This window comes from Lactuca virosa, chromosome 6, assembly GCF_052849685.1.
Source record: "Lactuca virosa cultivar CGN04683 chromosome 6, Lactuca_virosa_CGN04683_v6, whole genome shotgun sequence".
NCBI lineage: Eukaryota > Viridiplantae > Streptophyta > Magnoliopsida > Asterales > Asteraceae > Lactuca > Lactuca virosa.
This window is the reverse complement of record NC_136431.1, coordinates 12,949,040-12,970,088: the sequence shown is the minus strand read 5'-3', so window position 1 is coordinate 12,970,088 and position 21,049 is coordinate 12,949,040. Positions and strand designations below refer to the sequence as shown.

At 37.1% G+C, this 21,049-nt stretch overlaps 3 protein-coding genes across 4 annotated transcripts; 1 reads left to right on the top strand and 2 right to left on the bottom strand.

Annotated features, from left to right (window-relative positions):
• The first annotated feature begins 10,287 nt into the window (after positions 1–10,287).
• Positions 10,288–11,845, top strand: LOC145120552 (uncharacterized). Its single transcript, XM_079056358.1, has 5 exons — positions 10,288–10,614; positions 11,012–11,078; positions 11,302–11,350; positions 11,461–11,505; positions 11,610–11,845. Exons 1-5 carry the CDS (start codon positions 10,348–10,350, stop codon positions 11,674–11,676), a joined length of 495 nt encoding a protein of 164 aa, XP_078912484.1. The 5' UTR covers positions 10,288–10,347; the 3' UTR covers positions 11,677–11,845.
• A 790-nt stretch (positions 11,846–12,635) lies between these two features.
• On the bottom strand, positions 12,636–14,896 carry LOC145119999 (uncharacterized). The gene is made up of 5 exons (XM_079055784.1): positions 14,191–14,896; positions 13,866–14,116; positions 13,425–13,800; positions 13,026–13,333; positions 12,636–12,936 (listed from the first exon to the last, which is right to left on the bottom strand). Exons 1-5 carry the CDS (start codon positions 14,737–14,739, stop codon positions 12,813–12,815), a joined length of 1,608 nt encoding a protein of 535 aa, XP_078911910.1. The 5' UTR covers positions 14,740–14,896; the 3' UTR covers positions 12,636–12,812.
• A 2,975-nt stretch (positions 14,897–17,871) lies between these two features.
• LOC145119908 (uncharacterized) lies at positions 17,872–20,838 on the bottom strand. 2 transcript variants are annotated; one of them, XM_079055676.1, is made up of 4 exons: positions 20,641–20,838; positions 19,611–19,858; positions 18,846–19,526; positions 17,872–18,721 (listed from the first exon to the last, which is right to left on the bottom strand). In XM_079055676.1, exons 2-4 carry the CDS (start codon positions 19,764–19,766, stop codon positions 18,059–18,061), a joined length of 1,500 nt encoding a protein of 499 aa, XP_078911802.1. In that variant the 5' UTR covers positions 19,767–19,858; positions 20,641–20,838; the 3' UTR covers positions 17,872–18,058. The 2 variants fall into 2 exon arrangements, with proteins under 2 accessions (XP_078911802.1, XP_078911801.1); XM_079055675.1 differs by having other exon boundaries at positions 20,685–20,838.
• Positions 20,839–21,049: the final 211 nt, after the last annotated feature.

Below are 21,049 nucleotides of genomic sequence, written 5' to 3'. Positions count from 1 at the left end.
TATATTGCGATGCGTCCATTTTGGGTTTGGGCGCAGTGTTGATGCATAGAGGGCACGTCATCGCCTACTCCTCGAGGCAGCTAAAGCCTCATGAGGCGAACTACCCGACGCACGACCTGGAGTTGGGGGCGGTTGTGTTCGCCTTCAAGATTTGGCGACACTACCTCTATGGGGTCCGTTGTACCATTTACACGGACCACAAGAGTTTGAGGTACCTCATCGATCAGCCGAATGTGAACATGAGGCAGCGCCGGTGGTTAGATGTGGTGAAGGATTACGACTATGAGATCCTCTACCACCCGAGGAAGGCCAACGTAGTGGCCGATGCACTTAGCCGCAAGGCATTCACAGCCCCGATCAGAGACATCTGTCTGAGGATGACAGTAGTGACTTCGCTTCTGAAGAAGATCCAGGAGGCCCAGCAGGAGGCTATGAAGGAGGAACACCGGAAGAGTGAGCGTATAATGGGCCAAATTTCCTCCTTCGACTATGATAGCCGCGGGATGTTGACACTTCACTGCAGAGTGTGGGATCCGTACGCAGGCGGTGTGCGCCAGATCCTGATGGAGGAGGCGCACAAGTCCAGATTTTCCATCCATCCTGGGGCGACGAAGATGTATAGAGATCGTCGTCCTGATTACTGGTGGCCCTGCATGAAGCGGGATGTAGCCTGGTATGTTGAGAGGTGCTTGACATGCAGGAAGGTCAAGGCCGAGCACCAGAGGCCTCACGGAAAGACGCAGCCGTTGGATATCCATGTGTGGAAATTGGAGGATATTACCATGGATTTCATCACAAAGCTTCCCAGGAACGTACGTGGAGTGGACTCGATTTGGGTCATCGTGGATCGGTTAACCAAGAGTGCGCATTTCATACCGATTCAGGAGAGCATTTCGGCCGAGAAGTTGGCCGACATCTACATCAGAGAGGTAGTAGCTCGACACGGAGTGCTAGTTTCCATGATTTCTGACCGAGATGTACGGTTTACTTCCAGATTCTGGAAGAAATTTCATGACGAGTTGGGTACTCGTCTGCACTTTAGCACGACTTTTCACCCGTAGACGGATGGTCAAAGTGAGCGGACCATCCAGACCTTGGAAGATATGTTGCATGCATGTGTTCTAGACTTTGGTGGTAGCTGGGATACCTACCTTCCTCTGGCAGAGTTTTCCTACAATAATAGCTACCACACCATCATCGACCGTCCTCCCTTCGAGATGCTTTATGGGAGGAAGTGCAGAACCCCGATATGTTGGGGTGAGGTTGGGCAGAGAGTCATGAGGGGTACCGAAGTGGTACTCAAGACGACAAAGAGGATCCAACAGGTCCGGAGTAAAGTCCAGAGGGCCCAGAGTCGGCAGAAGAGCTACGCCGACAGACGCCGATCGGACCTGGAGTTCCAGGTCGGGGATATGGTCCTTCTGAAGGTGTCACCTTGGAAAGGTGTCATCCGCTTTAGAAAACGGGGCAAGTTGGGCCCCATGTATATCAGACCTTTCAGGGTTATAGCGCGGGTGGGCAAGGTGGCATATAGGCTGGATCTACCAGCTGAGCTTAGTCAGATCCACAACACTTTTCATGTCTCCCAGCTGCGGAAGTGCTTGGTGGATGACTCTGCAGTTGAGCCGTTAAAGGATATTCAGGTGGACGACAATCTGAACTACATCTAGCGATCGGTAGCTATTCTCGACAGAAAGACGAAGGCGCTGAGAAACAAGGAAGTAGAACTAGTGAAGGTGCAGTGTGTCACACCCCCGAACCAGACGGCGGAAACGTCCGAGGGCTCACGTGACTTAAATTGAAATATCATCACAATGAATATACATGAAACATAACACATTCATCATCAAACATTACATAGTACAACTGGCATTGTTTACATCAAGTACATGGTTTACATTACATGATCCCAAAATATAAAGTGTTTGATGATTAGCAACTACAAAAGAAACTTTCAACACACTGGATGCTTCCTCGTTCTAACGGTTACCTGATAATACAAGTTATTTTGAAAACGGTCAACATATATAATGTTGGTGAGTTCATAAGTATGTTTGATGTAAAATAGTTTATGTCGTTTGTAAAACCCAGAAAATCCGATATTTTCTGTAATAAGACTTTTCACGAAAATGTTGTGATGATCCCGTAAGTATATGCGTGAATGATTTCAAAACGTGTATAAATGAGAAGTTTTGCATTATAGTTATTGAAAGTACAAGTGAATAAGATTGGTTTCCCCCGAAAACCCGATGTTCTCCGATAAAATAGTATGATTGTTTTGTATTATTGTATCGTCACAGCGAATGAATATGATTTCCCATGATTACTTAGATGGTATTGGATCTCTATGTGAGTCTTTATAACCATGCATGATAATGACTAGTTCGTCTGTCTGAATGAATCTCCTGTAATAGCCTGCGAGACCTAAAAATTGACGAATTTCTGTGGGTGTCGTTGGGACCGCCCATCCTTCTATGGCCTTGACCTTAGAAGGGTCCACATGTATCCCTTCTTGACTGACAACGTGACCCAAAAAGCTCACACTACGGAGCCAGAACTCACACTTAGAGAGTTTTGCGTATAACTTTTCGGTTCGTAGGGTTTCCAAGATTTGCCGGAGATGTCGGCCATGCTCCTCTTCGCTTCGAGAATAGACTAGGATATCGTCGATGAAAACAATGACAAAATTGTCGAGGAATGGTCGGCAGATTCGATTCATCAGGTCCATGAATGTGGCAGGGGAATTCGTTAGACCGAAGGGCATTACAACAAATTCATAATGTCCATAGCGAGTTCGGAAAGCGGTTTTGGGGATATCCTCTTCCCGGACTTTGAGTTGGTGGTATCCGGATCGCAGATCTATCTTAGAGAAGTAACTTGCTCCTTGGAGCTGGTCGAATAGATCGTCGATTCGTGAAAGTGGGTAGCGATTTTTGATAGTGAGCTTATTCAGTTCTCTGTAATCAATACACATCCTAAAGGATCCGTCTTTTTTCTTAACAAAGAGGACCGGAGATCCCCAGGGTGAGAAGATAGGTCGGATGAATCCTTTGCTCAAGAGTTCGCTAAGTTGGCTTGACAGTTCTTGCATCTCCACAGGAGCCAACCTATAGGGTGATTTGGCAATGAGCGTAGCTCCCGGCACCAGGTCAATTCGGAACTCGACTTGTCTTTCTGGGGGTATCCCCGGAAGATCTTTAGGAAAGACATCCGGGAAGTCGCAAGCCACTGGGATGTATCGAATGTTGACCTCTTCCTTGGACTTATCCACTATGTGAGCCAGAAACGCCAAGTCCTTCTTTTGTAGATACTTCTGTGCCTTAATGCACGAGATAAGACGAAGGTTCGTACTGGGTTTGTCCCCGTATATAATTAGGGTTTCGTGGTTAGGGAGATGAAGGCGAACGGCCTTCTCGCAACACATAATTTCAGTATGATGGGGGCTCAACCAGTCCATGCCGACAATCACATCAAAACTCCTAATAGTTACAGGCATCAAGTTTATTTGAAAGGCGTGATGATTTAAAGTTAGGGTACATCCTACATAGATTTCCCCAGCTGATTCTGTTTTCCCATTAGCCATTTCCACCGTAAAGGTTTCATTAAGCTTTTGGGGTTGTTGTTTTAGCAAGTGTTTGAATTTATTACTCACAAAGCTTCGCTCTGCCCCGGTATCAAACAGGATGCATGCATATGAGTGGTTAAGGAGAAACGTATCGGTGACAACAACGGGATCCTGAACCGCTTCTCCTTGACCCATAGTTAGCACTCTTCCTGCTGCTCCTGTCGCCTGGTTGTTTGCATTGGGACAATTTCGCCTGAAATGTCCGGTCTTCCCATACCCATAACAGGTATAACTGGCTCCATCCTTTGTGTTGTTGTTGTTGTTGTTGTTGGGCATCTGGTTTTGTGGAAGCTGGGTCCTACAATACTTTTCTGTATGGCTCTTCCGGTTGCATCTTGTGCACATCATCTCTCTGCATTCCCCGTGGTGATGGTAGTTACATTGGTTACACTTGGGAAAATTCCCTGTGTACTGTTTCGGAGCATTCGACGTGGATGGGGCTGGAGCATGTGGTGCTGTGGTAGCTTGGGTTGCTGCATGTACAGTCACTATCTGTTGTTTCTTAGATGATTCAGAGTTCTGTTTTCCTCTTCTCTTGTTGTTCTTCCCTTTCTTATTCTCTTCTTCATTCTTAACATCCGCTTCCACAATCTTAACACTCTTCTTGCTACCATGATCATACAGTTTCTTGGCCAATCTTTTGGCACTATCAAACGTCTCAGGGTTTGCCGCAATGACATTCCCTTGGATAGGTGCAGTCAATCCCAGATGAACCTCTCAATCTTTTTCCCTTCTGAGGTGATCATACCCGGACACAGAAGGGATAACTCGCTAAACCTGGATATGTATGCGTCGATATTGGAGTTCTGAACTGTCAAGTTCCACAATTCTTGTTCCATCTTTTGTATCTCGCCTCTAGGGCAGTACTCTGCCAACATCATTTCCTTCAGTTCTTCCCAGGGCATCGCGTTTGCCACTGGAAGGGTCATGGCTTCGATGTGACCGTTCCACCATGAAAGAGCTTGATCAACAAAGGTACGTGCTGCGAACTTGACCTTGCACCCATTTGGACACCAGCAAATTTCAATGTGACCGTTACATGCTGCAAACTTGAGCTTGATCAACAAGGGTCATGGCTTCGATGTGACCGTTCAGCCCCCTTAAATTTGATTTTTCGCATTTTTGGGCCTAAATAGCCAAAAAGCCCAAATTTTAGCCCATTAGGCTAAAATTTACATTTTTAGTCCTTTAAAAAGCCTAATATTTATAAAAACTCTTATTTTAGCTGTTTTGACCTTTTGATCCTTGTAGAAACCGTGAATGACATCTTTTTCCCCATCTTTTGTTTATTTATCAAAAATAGTCCAATAACAAATTTTATGTTGTAGTATGTTTATTATAAACTTTGTATGGTAGTTTATCTTGACATGTTAAGTGAAATATATCCTAGATCACATATTTTTCCTTCTTGAACTATAGATCTCGAAATATCTTTCATTTTTAGCATATATTTACCACATAAACACAAGAAGTCACACATAACATACAAATACACGTAGATCTTCACATTTTACTTGTATTCTCCCCCATAAATCATATGAAAACCGAAAATAGAGGGGTATGAACTCACCTTGAGTTTGTGGATTCGGTTTTTAAAGAAGATGTGGAAAGATGAAGTGATTTTCGGCCCTAGCAACTCCCTTGAGTAGATCTCGAACTCAAGAATATTTCTAGGAGTATGATCACCAAACACTTTGTTTAAAAGAGTGATCTATCATGAAGATGGAGTTATGAAACTTGAATGTGTAAAGGCTTACCAAGAATGATGATTATCTTGTGAAGATCCTCTTGAAACCTAAGTAAATCTTGAAAATGTGATGAAAGTGAGGAAATGTTCTTGTAAGATTTGAGAGATTTTGGGGAGAAGATTGAAGAGGGTGGTGGGGGTTTGTGGTCTCGGCCGAGGATAGAAAGGAGAGGAGAGAGAGAGGTGAGTTGACTTGCATGGAGATATGAGAATGGTGCATTGATATCCTATGTACATTTATGAGGTGGCACCACTAATGTCAACCCTCATTTCATCCTTTTTTTTGTTTTATGCTTGGGCCGAAAACATGGGCTAGAAGAAAAAAGTTGCTTAGTTTGGGCCATTATTTGCCTCATTTCGAAATTCTAAGGCCCAAAGAGTACTTCTCGGCCCATTGGGTCCTTGTGAATGTTCACAGCCCAATGTGATATTAAGGGGATGGATTTGTGGCTCATTAGGGCTAATTTGATTAGTTATGGTCCAATAAGGCCCAAAAGAGGTATACCATTCCATTTTAGGCCCATGATGGTCCAACAGGTTAGGTTTCATGAATGTGGGTCCAATTATGGCCCATTTGAAGGTTCTAAGCCCAACAAAGTCAACTTGGAGGCTTATTGGCCCATTAGGCCCAATAAGAAAATTCTAGTCCATAATGAGCTTAAACCGGGATTTTTAGGGTTTTCAACTTTACTTGATGAATCTAGGTTTAAATTTGTTTCCATAGGTTGAACTTCAAGCATAACATGAATTAGGGTTATGAGTTTACAGTAGATAATGTTTACAAGAGTACATAATTTCCTAGCTAGAATGCTAGTTGTGACACAGTGGCAACACCGTAAGGGCTCGGAATGGACGTAGGATCCAAAGGACGATATGAGGGAGCATTACCCCGAGTTATTTCGGGAAGCAGCAGTAGAATTCGAGGACGAAGTCTAATTCAAGTGGGGGAGATTTGTAACATCCAGGATTAATAAGGTACTAATTATATTATTATTAACTTAATGAATGGAATTGGTTTGGGCTTAGACCATTGGATCCTTATGATTGGGCTGAGAAGTGCCGTATGCGGGGCGTACTATGCCAAGTATGCTCAACGTACCAATGAGACGAAGATGCGCATGCCATGCACGTACGCCCAACGTACGTATGCATATTCTAAAACCCTAAATTTTAGGGTTTGATCCCTATATAAAGGACCTTATGCCTTTGGTCCAGCCTCCCTCTCACCCTTAGACAGCCACCACGAAAACCCTAACCCATATTTGTGTATTCTTGTGATTTGGTAGCCACTTGAGAGCATTTTAGTGTTGTTTTGGTGTTTTGGAAGAGAAAGAAGTTTGAAGAAGGAGCAAGAATTCAAAGGGAGCTTGTGGATCCTGGAGATTAGCACCATTTCTGACTCATTTGAGGTATTAAGCTTCAAAATTGATCATTGCATGCTTAGATTTGATTTTGGGGTGTTTTATGTCACATTTGGAGTCCATTGTTGATGTTGCTTGAATCTTGATAGTTTTAGACCATAAAAGTTGTCCTTTTGAGCTCTTAGAAGCACTTAGAGTCAGAAAAATCAGACCTTGATGGTTAAGCTACAACCATGCAAGTGTTTGATGGTCACAAAGTTTGGTTAAGGACCAAAATCATGTTTTGACCCCCAACCATGCATGCCAGCACATAAAGTTTGTGACTTTATGGACTAGGATGTCTTAAAGGACCTGGATCTACATTCTGGACATGAAGACTTAATGGATTAAGTCACAAATGGAGCCCCAAGGAAGCTGGCCGGTACGTTAGGCGTACACCCTGGTACGCCGCGCGTACTAGGTCAACTTACCGCTTTTGGTCAAGGCCAGCGTACGGTGGGCGTACGTGCCAGGTACGCCGCACATACGCATGTAGAGTGGCGAACTTGGGCTTTTGGGCATTAGAAGTTTGGGCCCGGATAGTTTGGCCCCATGGCCCACTGTGGAGCAGAGTTTCTGGGCCTAGAACTGAGACTTAGAGTATTGGGCCTTTTGGGCCATATTGGGCCACTCGAAATTATTTATTTTGGGCTAAGGATTTGTTGGGCTTGTGATAAGGCTCATTTGAGGAGTTGGGCCCGATTTAGAAAATTGGGCCATTAGTTGGCCTTTAGTGGGCCATTAGTGGGCTAGGAAAGATAAGATGGAATTGGGCCTTGGATATGGTCCAAATTAGACCAAGGGGTAAAATGGTCATTTTACCCTAAGAAGTATTATGAATTTTGACTGAGTGTTGTTATGATAATGATAGCCGAGGAGTTATCAGATCAGCTGTTAGATATTCCTTTCCGTGATATTCGACACTCAGCTTTAGGAGGTGAGTTACCTTCCAATATAAGTGGGTCGAAGGCACCAATGCCGGCCCACTAGTAAGTGTTATAGTAGAGATGATTGTCTTTGTGATAATTATCTGATATGCCACTATCTGTTACGCTTTATGCGTTAGTATGCTATGATATTATGTGAAAGTAGTAGGAGGGGTAGGATAGGCCTTAGTGTCGGTCGAAAGGACTGAAGGGGTAGGCCAGCACCCTGATATGCTAGGCAGTATGTGACTTATGTGTTTATGTACTAGGAGATTACATGGTAGGAGTAGGGGGTGAAATAGTCCCCAGTATCGGTCGAAAGGACCGAAGGGGTAGGCCAGCACCCTGATATGCTAGACAAGTAACCGGTTGAAAGAGACCGAAGGGGTAGGCCAGCACCTTGATATGCTAGGCAAGTTAACGGTTGAAAGAGACCGAAGAGGTAGGCCAGTACCCGGACATGTTAGACAATATGTTTATTGTATGGTATGTGGTATGATGTGGGAACTCACTAAGCTTTGTGCTTACGATTTTCAGTTTTTGTTTCAAGTTCTTCTTCTTTGAAGGGAAAGGAGCCGACACGATAGCAGCGCATCACACCACGATTTTCCGCACTATGATGTTCTTGGGATTTGTATACTGACATTATTATATTATGACATGTTTTGAGACATATTACTTATGGTTTTTTATGATATGAGATAACTTCATGATGTTTTCAATAATCTGTTTTATGAAATTATTAAATTAAAAATGAATTTTTTGGTCGTAAATTTTGGGATGTTACACCATGGTTCTTCATGGCCTGGAGACAAGGTTGAAGTGTTCATTACTTTATATTTAACTAGTTAGTTATATTCCAAGTACATGATTATTCAAAGTGACCAAACATTTGTACATAACTTCTAAATTCATACTATATGAATTATGACTAGTTTTATTCTTTATTATTATTATTTTCTAGAAATAATAATTTCCAATATATTGGTAAAATACTATTTTCATAAAATAATGTTTTTCCAAATAAATACAAGTGTTGATAATATTTATTAATAATTAAATTATACTAATAAATAATTAATAAGTAGTAACTTGGTATAAGGTGTGACCCAATATGATCATATGTCATTTACAATATCATTCTATAATGACTATTGGGCATATAAGATCTTTCAGTAGTAGCATCCATCGAACTTACTCGGCTTCGTATCTGTTTTACTAAACAAATATTTCAAAGTAGAATGGTCGGTGAAAACGATAGTTTTGTACAATATTAGATATGGGCGGAACTTATCAAAAGCATATACGATGGCAAATAAAATTTTTATTTTTATTTTTATTTTATTTTTGTCGTCGTGTAATTCTCTTGAACAGGATTGAGTGTTTCGCTAGTTTAAAAGATTGTTTGAAAACGGTTTTCAACCTTTTACCCTAAGACGACTCCTAAAGCATAGCCACTCGTGTCGCACATCAACTCAAATGGCAAGTTCCAATTCGGGGCAATCATGATCGGGGGCGGTGATTAACTTTTCTTTTAACAATTTAAAAGTATTTAAACAATCATTTGAAAAACCAAAGTTAGACTCTTTTAAAAATAATTGAGCCAAATGACGTGTAATTTTCGAAAAAATCTTTAATAAAACGGCGGTAAAAACCCACATGTGCAAAGAAACTCTGCACTCTTTTTCACGTTTGATGGATGTGACAATTTGGAAATCGTGTCGAAAAATCTTTATATGAAAGTGTTGATGAAACACAACAAAATTCCCAACCACCAAAATAAAATTAAGATGGTTAGAAAATATGTTAAAACTCAGTCATTACTCCTAAATATGGGTCTGGGTCAAGCCTCATATGATTATTATTTTAGATTAATGATTTGTTTGATCTTTAATATTTTCTTATTTTTAGAACTCCACGAGCTAGGCATGATCTATCAAAGATTTTTTACTTCTATATTTATTAAATTGTATTTGTTTTTTCATAGTCACAACAAGCTACTCAGTTAACTTCGTCTCTATCGGCGATAAAATCTAAAGTGGTATGTATGTATAGAGGTCAGTCAACACAATATTGATTACAACGCTCTGTTGTACTTTATTTCATGGTTTAAAGAGTTGCGATACCTCTTGCACAACTTAAATATCCTTTTACCGACACCAGAAGTCGATGACATTCGATAATCAGTGATCCGATGTATGCCACTACAATTGATTACTATGTCGAATGATATAAAAAAGTTCAAGCAATTTAACGGACTCCTGGTATAAACCTAAACTACGTCAATATTTTAAGCAAGACTTGAATCTCTGATCACTTAGATGATATATATATATATATATATATATATATATATATATATATATATATATATATATATATATATATATATATATTGAGTTTTTCCAACTTTTGTCTTTTGGTTGTAAATTAGATAGTTTCGAAGTAACATCTGCTTACTATTTTTCCGACAAAAAAAATCGATAATATAGAGGTTTTAAATAGATAGCGATTTTTTTTTTTTTTTTTTTGGATCATTTCTTTTGATTTTTGAAAATTTAATTTTTTATTTGATGTATTTTTATAATTTTTTTGATGCTCTTGTTGGCACATTCACCAGCGAAGGCAGCAACCGAACACACATAGACAATGGAACCAAAAGAAGCAACGACTTCAGAAACCCTAGATCACAATCATCAGATTTCTCAAGAACACAACGAAGACCCTCACCACGACCTTGATGGTAACATCGATACAAGTACAAGAGAAATGGAGGATACGTTTTTCTCGTCGACTTCTTCGCCAATCAGTCAAAAGGAGATTGTAAGAGCAGTGGAAGTGGTAGAGAGGGATTCCCTCGCCATTGCCGATAGCTTTTCATCTCTATTCGCATCTCTCCGAATTGCTCTCTCCGAGGTAATCGAATTTCACATTTTGAAGCTTAACCATAGTAATCAAATTGAGCTGAAGCTACATATCAGCATATAAACCCTAAAGTTCAATCAATTTAGTGTAACCGGAATCGATTTCCTATACATACTTTTATGGATTGTTATCCGTATCTCGCAAATTTTCAAAGCTTATGACAACAACGATGGAAAAAGTCACAAATCTGTTTAGTTTGCATCTATCAATGTATGATGCGAGTCTGGAGGGGATGTGTATTTTTACCATGGGAAATTGCAATGATAAACTCACTCCAGATTGATCATAGCAGATTTTAAAAAGATCACAAACATTGATATGTGCTCTTCATTGCATTGTAGATAGATCATATAAGTTCATCCATTGAAACTGTTTGTGTATGTTGTAGGTTAGCAGCCGTTCTGTTGATCATGTACAATGCTTCAGTGATGCTGCTGGGCGTCTTCAAGAATCTGGTACATAACAAAATCTTCCATTGATCTTCGTATGCACAATGTGCTATTAGATAAAGCAATATGGTAGAATACATATTTTTCACAGAGCCCTTAAATAACCTCAAAAGATACTTAATGATTCTTGCATAGCTATATCCAGTCTTTTTGATAGATAAACATAAATTTTACTTTTTCTTCAGTCACCAGTAAAGTTTAACAAGAATTTTGTTCAAAATTTTATCAGCATTGGATACTGCAACAAAGGGGAATCTGTACATAAACTCATGTCTCAGGTATATAAATCCATTTTCATGGTTTTGTTATTCTTTTATATTATAACACAAATTAAGGATGTTTATAACTTTATATGGTTGATGAATCCACTAACTTTTACATTTTGCAGATTGAATGAGGAAATGAGAGGCATTGACACCCTAGCAATGCAACTGTATCCTTTATTCTCATGATTTTTGTGTTTTTAAGTTTCATGATTTGCTCAAATGTGATTATGATGATATAACAATTAACAAGGTTTTCTTAACAATTGAAAAGAAAGGTGTTGCGTAGGAACGTTGATGCTTTGGATACTGCTGTGAACACCCTTGTTCGTTTTCCTTGATGTATTATTATATATATATTAATTACCAAATTGGTGATGTGAGAGCTTTTACTATTCATTTCATTTTACTATGTATAGAGTCAAAATGTCTAAAATCAAATTAAGTTACATATTTTGATGCATTTAAGACAAAATATAAAATAAGTCTTTTGAAAATAGAGATTTAGTATTTGGCCATAGCAAATTATATATATATATATATATATATATATATATATATATATATATATATATATTAATTACCAAAATTGGTATTTGAGAGGATTCACTCTTCATTACTTTCAATTCTTTTTTCATTTTCCTCCCTTTACTTTTATTTGTTTTTATATTTTGTACCCCTAAACTAATTTTGATGTAACAATTTTTATCCTTATAATTTTAAAATTTATATATATTTATATTCTTTCTTCTTAATTAATTTTTATTTAACAGTTTTCAACCCTTATAATTTTAAAGTTAAATTATTAGTATTTTATACATTATAATTTGGTCCCTTACTATATTTTAAAGTTACATTTTGACCCCTTATATAATTTTTTAATAATCTTTTTTTTTTATTAATTTCTTAAAGATACACTTTCAAGTCAATTGTTTGTATCCATGTTTTATTTTGATATTTTTGTGTTCCACTTTATATGATTTAATCGTCTTCATTCGTTGTATATATGGTGTCAAATTGCGTTTTTTAACATACCGGAGCTTCCGCCGCAATGCGTGGATGGTCCAAACCCTAGTTATTATTATTATTTAACTGAGGTTTTTATTGATTTGAATACATTTTGTCCATTAATATTAATTGTTATATACTCTGGTAAAATATCATACTAATTAATAAAATATTTTGGTTTTAAAATATCAAGAATATGTTTTTTGATGTGATATTATACAAGAGTCATTGCTAAATGCTAATTATCTGATTATCTCACATAAAAGTAAGCCATATCTCAAAGAAAGAACAATTAGAAAAAAGGATTATAACTTATAAAACACAAAGACAACCACAAAATGTCAAACACATTGCCATATGCAAAATTCACCACCTACATAGTTGCCACCCTCCAAAAACCTTTACCAATTTCACATAATTAAATTAAATCCCCAACACGTTGACCCAAACAAAGTCAAACCCCACAAATTCATTCCCATTCAATTGTGGATGGAGGCTTCGATGTAATATCCAAACAAACCCGGTTCACCCCACGAACACTATTACATATCTTTCTCGACACATCATCCAAAAACTTATGCTCAAAATAATACCTGAAACAAATTTCATAATAAAGATTATATACATGTTTTAACAAGACACGTGGCAAAAGATTATATACAGATAAAGTGATCTGTCTCACCAATCAGCAGTCATGCCATCTTGACTTGTAACAGCTCGAAGTGCAACAGCATTAGAATGAGTCCTCTGATCTCCTTGAACACCTGTCGTTTTAATGGGTAAAAACACAGCAAAAGCCTGCCATATTTCATCATAAATCCCACCCTCTTTAATCGCTTGGATAAATATCTCATCAACCTGCCGAAGAATCTCCAGTGCATTTCCTTGGGTCACATCACCCGGTATCCGTACAGCAAGACCCGGTCCAGGAAACGGGTGTCTCTTCAAGAACGCAACTGGAACATCCAAGATCCGACCCAACTCCCGAACCTTTTCACATTTCACAAATGAAAAAAAAATCAAGAAAATTACATAACAGGTCCTTCCAAATTGTAGAAGATACAATTAGTAAATTACAAACCTCGTCCTTGAAGAGAAGCTTAAGTGGTTCAATGAGCTTTAGCTTCATGTCTTTTGGAAGCCCACCCACGTTATGATGGCTCTTGATTGTGTGAGAATGAGTTCTTCCACTTCCGGGTGGTGGGCATGATTCGATTACATCTGGATATAAAGTTCCTTGAACCAAATAACTAGGTTTTGTTCCTAGTTTTTTCTCTAAATCATGAGCAAAAGCATCGAAGATTGAGATGAACTCTTTTCCGATGATCTTTCTTTTCTTTTCAGGATCTGTAACGCCTTTCAATTCGCTTAGAAATTGCACTGAAGCATCAACGCAAGTAACAGGAAGATGAAGATCTCTTTCGAAGGTTCCCATCACTCTTTCTTGCTCCTTGTATCTATTAAAAAAACACAGAATATCATGACACAGATCATGAGAATGTGGTCATAGTCAAAATCTTACCTTAATAGACCATTGTCAACGAAGATACAGTGGAGTCTATCGCCGATGGCTTTGTGAACAAGAGTAGCTGCAACTGTAGAGTCGACACCACCGGATAATGCACAGATTACATGGTCATCAGGTCCGACCATGCCTTTGATTACTTTTATTTCTTCCTCCATTACATCTTCCATTTTCCAGCCAGCGGAGACATCACAGATATCGAAAAGGAAATGGCGCAACAATTCCATTCCCTCCGGTGAATGTGTCACCTAAATCGATATGAGAATGAGCAATTTTAGACAAAAAAAAAAGTTCGGAAGAATAAACGAGCGATTTAATCTACCTCGGGGTGGTACTGCAGCCCATAAAACCGTCTGCCGGGATTCGCGACAGCCGCTACACCGCCTTGTTCGCTCCTGGCGACCACTTCGAATCCAGCAGGAAGCTTCACAGCCTCATCGCCATGGCTCATCCAAACCACCTGCTTATCACCGATGTTTTTACCCTTGAACAATCCACCATAATCTTTCACGACCTCAATCGTCATCCTCCCATACTCCTGCTTTTCCCCAATCGCTACTTGCCCACCCAATTTCTGCACAATCAACTGAAACCCGTAACAAATCCCCAACACAAAGATGCCCGTTTTTTCAACATACTCTACAAAGCCATCGGGGAAACAAGGGGCGTCCTGTGCATGGACGGAATGGGGGCCGCCGGAGAGGATGATTACAGATGGGTTTAAATCAGTGATGGATTTGAGTGAGGAAGTGCCGGAAATACAGAGGGAGAACACGGATAGGCTTCGGATTCGCCGAGTGATTAGGTGGGTGTACTGAGAACCATAATCTAGGATAAGAACCAGGTTTGATTTCACAGCTTGGGCCTCCATTGATGGGAAATTTCTTTGATAAGATTGAGGCAATTGAGAAAAGGGGGACGAGGGTTTAAAGGAAGTAGGCTAGGGTTTTTGATAGTTGGCGGGAAGCGAATGCCCTAATAACAGATGTTGAAGCGTTTCCATATTAGCGAAAATTGCACTTTACACCCTTCAACCTTTTTTGCCATTTATTTATTTGAAATAATTATAAATAATTCATTTATTTTCTGGGGATTATATAAACTATAACATTATCAATGTTGATAAGGTTACTTCACAAAGCACATTGTATAGGGTTGAAAAGGCAAGCTTCATCCCTTCTTTTCTATGGAGATGAAATGGGGTTGAAAAGGCATGCTTCATCCCTTCTTCTCTATCCCTCCATACATCCCTTCTTCTCTCCCACCCACCGTATATTTTTGGTTGTTTGAGTTTTCTGAATTAGGGTTCATTGTAGGTTTACTAATTGTTTCTACTTAATTGTCATACGAGTTGCTATGTTATCGTTGGAGAAGTTTCTATACGTAAGCATAAAAATCCTCTTATTTTCTTGAGCGTCTTGGTAAATATTATTATTTTGGCTCTTTGGTTTTCGATCCAAGGTTTACCCTTTCTTTCTTTATCATGGTTCTATCAACCGGTGTCAAAGATATAGTAAAAAGAGAAAGTATTATGTTTATAGCAATGCACTTTTAACAAAAAAAATATTACGCAAATCCACGCCGCAATATGTGGCTTAAAACTATTGTTTATAAAAATGGTCATTTTCTTGTTTATATCAACAAAAAAGACCAAGCTTTTTAGGTGTTTAAAAAATAATCACTTAATCGAATGCGGACTTAAGGGTTATACACAATTTTTTAGGGGTTGCATTGAACAAAATTTACACTACGCCGAATTTTTTTTTAAAAGATTACCCATTTAAGTGATCCTTTGTATAAAGGGTGGTCTACCATCAATCGAAATGCTATTTCTTTCCAAAAACCCTAAAAAAATCTGAAAGACAAGGTTTCAATTTGTTTTCGAATAGAAGAAGCGTGGGATTTGGAGACCCATATTAGTTTCATGTTTTTTATTACGCTATAATCTTAATATGTTAAAAACGACTGTCTGGATGTGATAAAATGATTTCGAAATACGATGAACACTTCCAGGATGTTTCATATTTAATGGCTCAATTTTTTCCTTTATTTATATTGTTATGTTCACTAGCAGGCCTTGTGACAACCTGTAAATAACTTAAATTAGTGAACGTAACCAAAAAAATCATTCATGGAAGAGAGTCCCTAGTTTGGAATCCAAACAATACTTTGTAATTAACTATTCAATATATGTAGTTAGGTTTTATTGATTGTTGTTTATTATAGCGTTAAGTGTTCTATTATTTTTACATAAGTATGAGTGATTTTCAAAAAACAATTTTTGCCGAACCAATCCAAAATAAAAAGTAATATTTCAAATCAGTCTGAAAAGTGCATCCGGTTAATTTACATGATTGCTGCTAAAAAAAATGGATTTTACATATGAGGAGATAACAATGCACCTACTTGGAGTGATTGTTATTGTGATATAGTTAATTGAAAATTGGATGAAATTGTTTAAAGTTCACGTAGAAAGCGTTCAGTTGGAAGTTACACTAGTCCCAAACACAAATTTTTATGTTATACTCATTATTATGTAGTATTTTGATCACTAATATTTAACTTTTTATGATTTTTCACGAATGTCAATAGTTTTCATTTTATACCTAAATAATATAAAAATCTTAAAACCCTACTACGGTAACATTAAACTGATTTATGGTAAAATCATGACATGATTAATCTTAAATAGTGTCATAATAACCAAAACGGTGAAAGCCACAAAAATCAAAATCTTGGTTATAAACATCATATTGTTATTGTGTGCTTCAAATGACATTTACACATTGGATTAATGCGGATGCTACTAGGTCACCTTGATTAACTGTTTGCATTTCAATGATATTTATGTACTAATTGTTAGGTAGTTCTTATCATATCAATTAAAATACCAATAATCTACATACTTATTTAAAAAAATACGGGCAATCGAAATAACAACTATATGGGTTTTTGTCACTTCAAGATAATGCAAGCTTAGCTTTAATATCACATTGTCATATATAAAATGATTAATTTATTTTTTTATGTACGTTATTTTGAGAGCGTGACACACTTGAACGAGAGTGAATATTCATTATTTATCTTACCATGCAACTAGAATAGACATTCCAAAATCCATAATGTATTGTTAATTGACATATGGTCGGTCCAAAATGTGCTCCTTTTATTTTACAATGTAAGAAATTTATAAGAGAGTCAGCAGTACATATACAATAAAAACTTTTAAAATAAAATTACTAAATTTTTGTACACACGTCAAAATATGTAACAAGCACATTTTTTTTTCGGGATTAATAAATATTGTCTAATTTGAATAACATCCTCAAGAATGTCCCATGTGTTCTGTTCAGACATAAACATGTAAATCTTTCTATCCAAACTACTAATCCACTTTTTTGCCGCTTTAATTTTTATTATTATTATATGTTACTCGTTTTAGCTTTTATTTCATCTCTAATAAGAGAAAGTGTACATGTTTGAGTCCATAATGTACATCTTGCCAGAAATTAGAACATATTTTATTGACAAAAGTAACAATAAAGAATTAAGTAATTATTCGAAATGTCCAATTATTCATAGATTTGGGAAAATCATCACACAGTTCAAAAATCACATTCCGGTCTTTTTAAGATAAAAAGACCGGAATGTGATTTTTGAACTGTGTGATGATTTTCCCAAATCTATGAATAATTGGACATTTCGAATAATTATTTAATTCTTGATTGTTATTTTTGTCAATAAAATATGTTCTAATTTTTTAAATATTTCTTAAATTAAAAAATAAATGACAATAGCTTTATAATTTATTTTAGGATAAAATTTTATTTCAATTTAAATCAAATCCTTTTCTTTCAACTCTTTGGATACGACCATAACGATTCTTAACCATTAGACATATTTCTTGCAAGCAATCATTTCCATTTGTCTTTATCTTTTTAAACAGAATCAATCGATCAAGAAGACAAGATACAATCTTGACAAAAATGGACACCAAATCAAATATAAAATACAACCTTTCAATGCATTATTCAATGAATATCGCAACCCTATCATCTTTTTATACATACAAGTCTCATAAGTCATAATGATAATATGATATCCCACAAAAAATCTGCCAAAAAAACTATATAATATAACTAGAAATTTCTTCTATACGATAATTAATTAATATCCAGTAACAAAATACTTCAAACAGAAATGTCGGATATGGCTTCCATGATCAATACTTGTAGAGTTTCATCCACGACTTCAAACACAACATCATTTCCATCTGCCACGTGTACCCATTCTCCACCTTTCGCTATATCTCTCCTCACAAGATTATCTAGAGTACGTGGAATCATGAGTCGACCATTATGCCACTCAACTTGTTCCATAACCTCATTAACCACATCTTCTTCCAATGAAAAAGCACGAATCTTTGAGCTAACAAACATTATCCGCATATTTAAACCAATCAACACTTCCTTCACACAATCATGGACTAGTTTATGATCACACGTCAATTCTGAAGGGTAATCCGTCGCTAAAAAATCCTCCCAGTTTGACTCAGAAGCTTCATAGATTTCATTAACATATGCAGAAATCAACCCTCGATCCTCCATGAATGAACTTAAACTGGTTTTCTGATGCGATGGAGATGAAGTTTGTGAATGTTCTTCAAAATCCAGACAACGTGGTTGAATATGATGTTCAACTGATGATTCAATGGTGCTTGTAGGACTGCTGCTATTGTCTGCAAAAATCGATTCAAGAACAGATACTGGACTTGGATTCTCTCTGAATTGATCATTTTCCATGTTTTCCAATTTGAAATTAACTTTTGGTGAAGAAACATCCAATGTCATCTCCTGTAACAAAACATGCATGTAAGTTGATGCAAATCGGATGTAGAGGAAAAAAAAATTTAAAGTGTTTATTACACAATTTTCATCATTTTGGTTCATATTCAAGGAAAAAAGATGTTCAATTTACCATTTGTGATACTTCCATTGCACCAATGTTGTTAGGATCCGAATCCATTGTCAATAAACTTTTTTCAACACAAATGTCGTCAATTTCACGATAAAAAGTAGCAATTGACATGTGTATAGGAGATGACAAAAGTACCCTTTCCAATGTTCTTGATACTCTTTTACTTGAAGATGCCTCACCCTCACATTCACCCTTTACAACTTGCCTTAACCTCTCAGCAAGATGTCTTCTTGCTTCCACAAAAACATCCGGTTCTCCTTGCTTCAAAAAGGGTACCAATTGTAATTTCTCGGGTCTAGGGGCATTTTCGTCATTTTGACCAGGTTCACTACCCTTTCGGATGTTCTTCTTCTTCTTCTTCTTCACATTCTTTGTGTCCTTTAGCTTTTTTCTAACATCATTGAAGGACACACGATTGTGTTTGACTATTTGTTGGTTGCTTGTTGACTTGTGATGAGAGTGTAGATATGAGCACACGCATCCTACATCAACTGGAGATTCTATGACACGCTGACTAGGCGGCTTTAAAACCACAATGCTGTTGTAAATCGGGTTTTCTTTTTTCTTGTTTGGGTTTTCATATCGGGATTTTATCTTTTTCCAAAAAGATTTCTCTATGGTTGTTGTGTGATTTGAGGAACTTGTTTCTTCTTTTAGAGATTGTTTCTTCTTTGATTCAGTCTGAAGATAACAAAATTTGTTTTCAGAATCAAATATCGATAAGTTGTTTGATATCAAGAATAAAGGTTGAAGATGTGTACTCACATTGATGCTTCTGAGTTGTTCATCAAAGCTGAGCAGTTTCCGGTGGGGGCGGCCATGGTGGTGGTGGTGGTGGTCAAACATACCATTAAAACTCCAGATACAACCGGATTGATTTGGTTCAACTGTTGGAGGGCATTTTGGAGATTTTCGTGCCATTGATGATGAAAATGGATTATGATACCAATCAAGAAACTCAAATTACATATGAGATACTCACTTGATTAAAATGGAAACTAGATACATTCACCCTGCAACATTGAGTTAAACCAGTTAAGAAACTATAAGTTTTGAGTAGAATTCATACCAATTTGAGTTAAAAGATCTTGATTTTGTAAGTTGTAATCAAACCCATATCATTGTATGAATAAAGATTCCAGGAAATTGAAGTTCAACAGTATTTAGAACCAATTGGAGTAATAAGATCTTGATTTTTAGTTGATTAAAGAAATCCATGATCTGATAAATTGTAATTGGGATTGAGTGATGATAAAGGAAAGAGGGAAGAACACACATTTTCTCACAAAAAGAATAAAATATTAGGAAGAAAAAACCGACTTGATTTGCATATTTAAATCGAAAATCTTACAGAACAAGTTAATTAGAGTGAAAAATTTTGATTTTTGTCGATTCTAAAGAAACATATAACCTGAGAGACTGCACCTGTTTTATTGAGGTGTCGATTAAAAACAGATTAAACAAAATCAACTTCAGGAATTGTAAGAGTCGAATTGATTAAACAAAATTAACTTCAGAACTAATTAGAGTGAAAAATGGCGTTGATACTAAAAGAACACATGATAAGAAACTGTAATTGGGGTTGACTTGTAATAAAAGATGGGAAAAACACACTTCTTTCACCATAACTGTAAGAACCCAGTTGTTTCAGCAAAGTTAAATGGAAATTCTGATTAAATAAGTAAAAGCGCTAGAGCTAATTACAGCCAAACGCATGCTTCGGAAACTAGAATTGGATTGAATGAGAATCGAAAAGTTTGAACTGTGCGCAAAATGATAGAAAAATCTTAATTACCCCTGTAAGAATCGGTTCATGGAAGTGGAAGAGTCGATGGTTACCTTTTAAGAGTAATTGGGGTGGTGCTAATGATGAAGATAGAGAGGCGCTCTTGTTCAATGACCCTGTTGCTGAGGCTGAGCCATAGAAGATGGAAGAAATTTATGACTCAGGAGAGAGAGAAGAGGAAGAAACAAAGAGGAAAACTCCAAATTTTAAAGCTGAATATATTCTAATATGGGGGTATGATTTTCTTTTCTTCTATCGACCTTTTCAGTATGAATTTCCTTAATTACCCTTTTGTATATATATTTTTTAATTTCTGAAAAGTTATTAATGATTATACATAAATACTTTATTATCGTATACGTAAGAAGATTTTGTTCTTTAAATTTCAAGGTTTTTTTTTTTTTTTTTTTTTTTTTTT

Coding starts and splice junctions, on each gene's coding strand:
- LOC145120552 (XM_079056358.1), top strand. CDS start 10,348: ATGGAACCAAAAGAAGCAACGACTTCAGAAACCCTAGATCACAATCAT. Junction 11,079..11,301: donor TGGGCGTCTTCAAGAATCTG/GTACATAACAAA, acceptor AAATTTTATCAG/CATTGGATACTGCAACAAAG. Junction 11,506..11,609: donor GACACCCTAGCAATGCAACT/GTATCCTTTATT, acceptor ACAATTGAAAAG/AAAGGTGTTGCGTAGGAACG.
- LOC145119908 (XM_079055676.1), bottom strand. CDS start 19,766: ATGGCACGAAAATCTCCAAAATGCCCTCCAACAGTTGAACCAAATCAA. Junction 19,527..19,610: donor AACAACTCAGAAGCATCAAT/GTGAGTACACAT, acceptor TGTTATCTTCAG/ACTGAATCAAAGAAGAAACA. Junction 18,722..18,845: donor CAATGGAAGTATCACAAATG/GTAAATTGAACA, acceptor GTTTTGTTACAG/GAGATGACATTGGATGTTTC.
- LOC145119999 (XM_079055784.1), bottom strand. CDS start 14,739: ATGGAGGCCCAAGCTGTGAAATCAAACCTGGTTCTTATCCTAGATTAT. Junction 13,801..13,865: donor GTTGACAATGGTCTATTAAG/GTAAGATTTTGA, acceptor TTTTTTTAATAG/ATACAAGGAGCAAGAAAGAG. Junction 13,334..13,424: donor AGCTTCTCTTCAAGGACGAG/GTTTGTAATTTA, acceptor AAATGTGAAAAG/GTTCGGGAGTTGGGTCGGAT.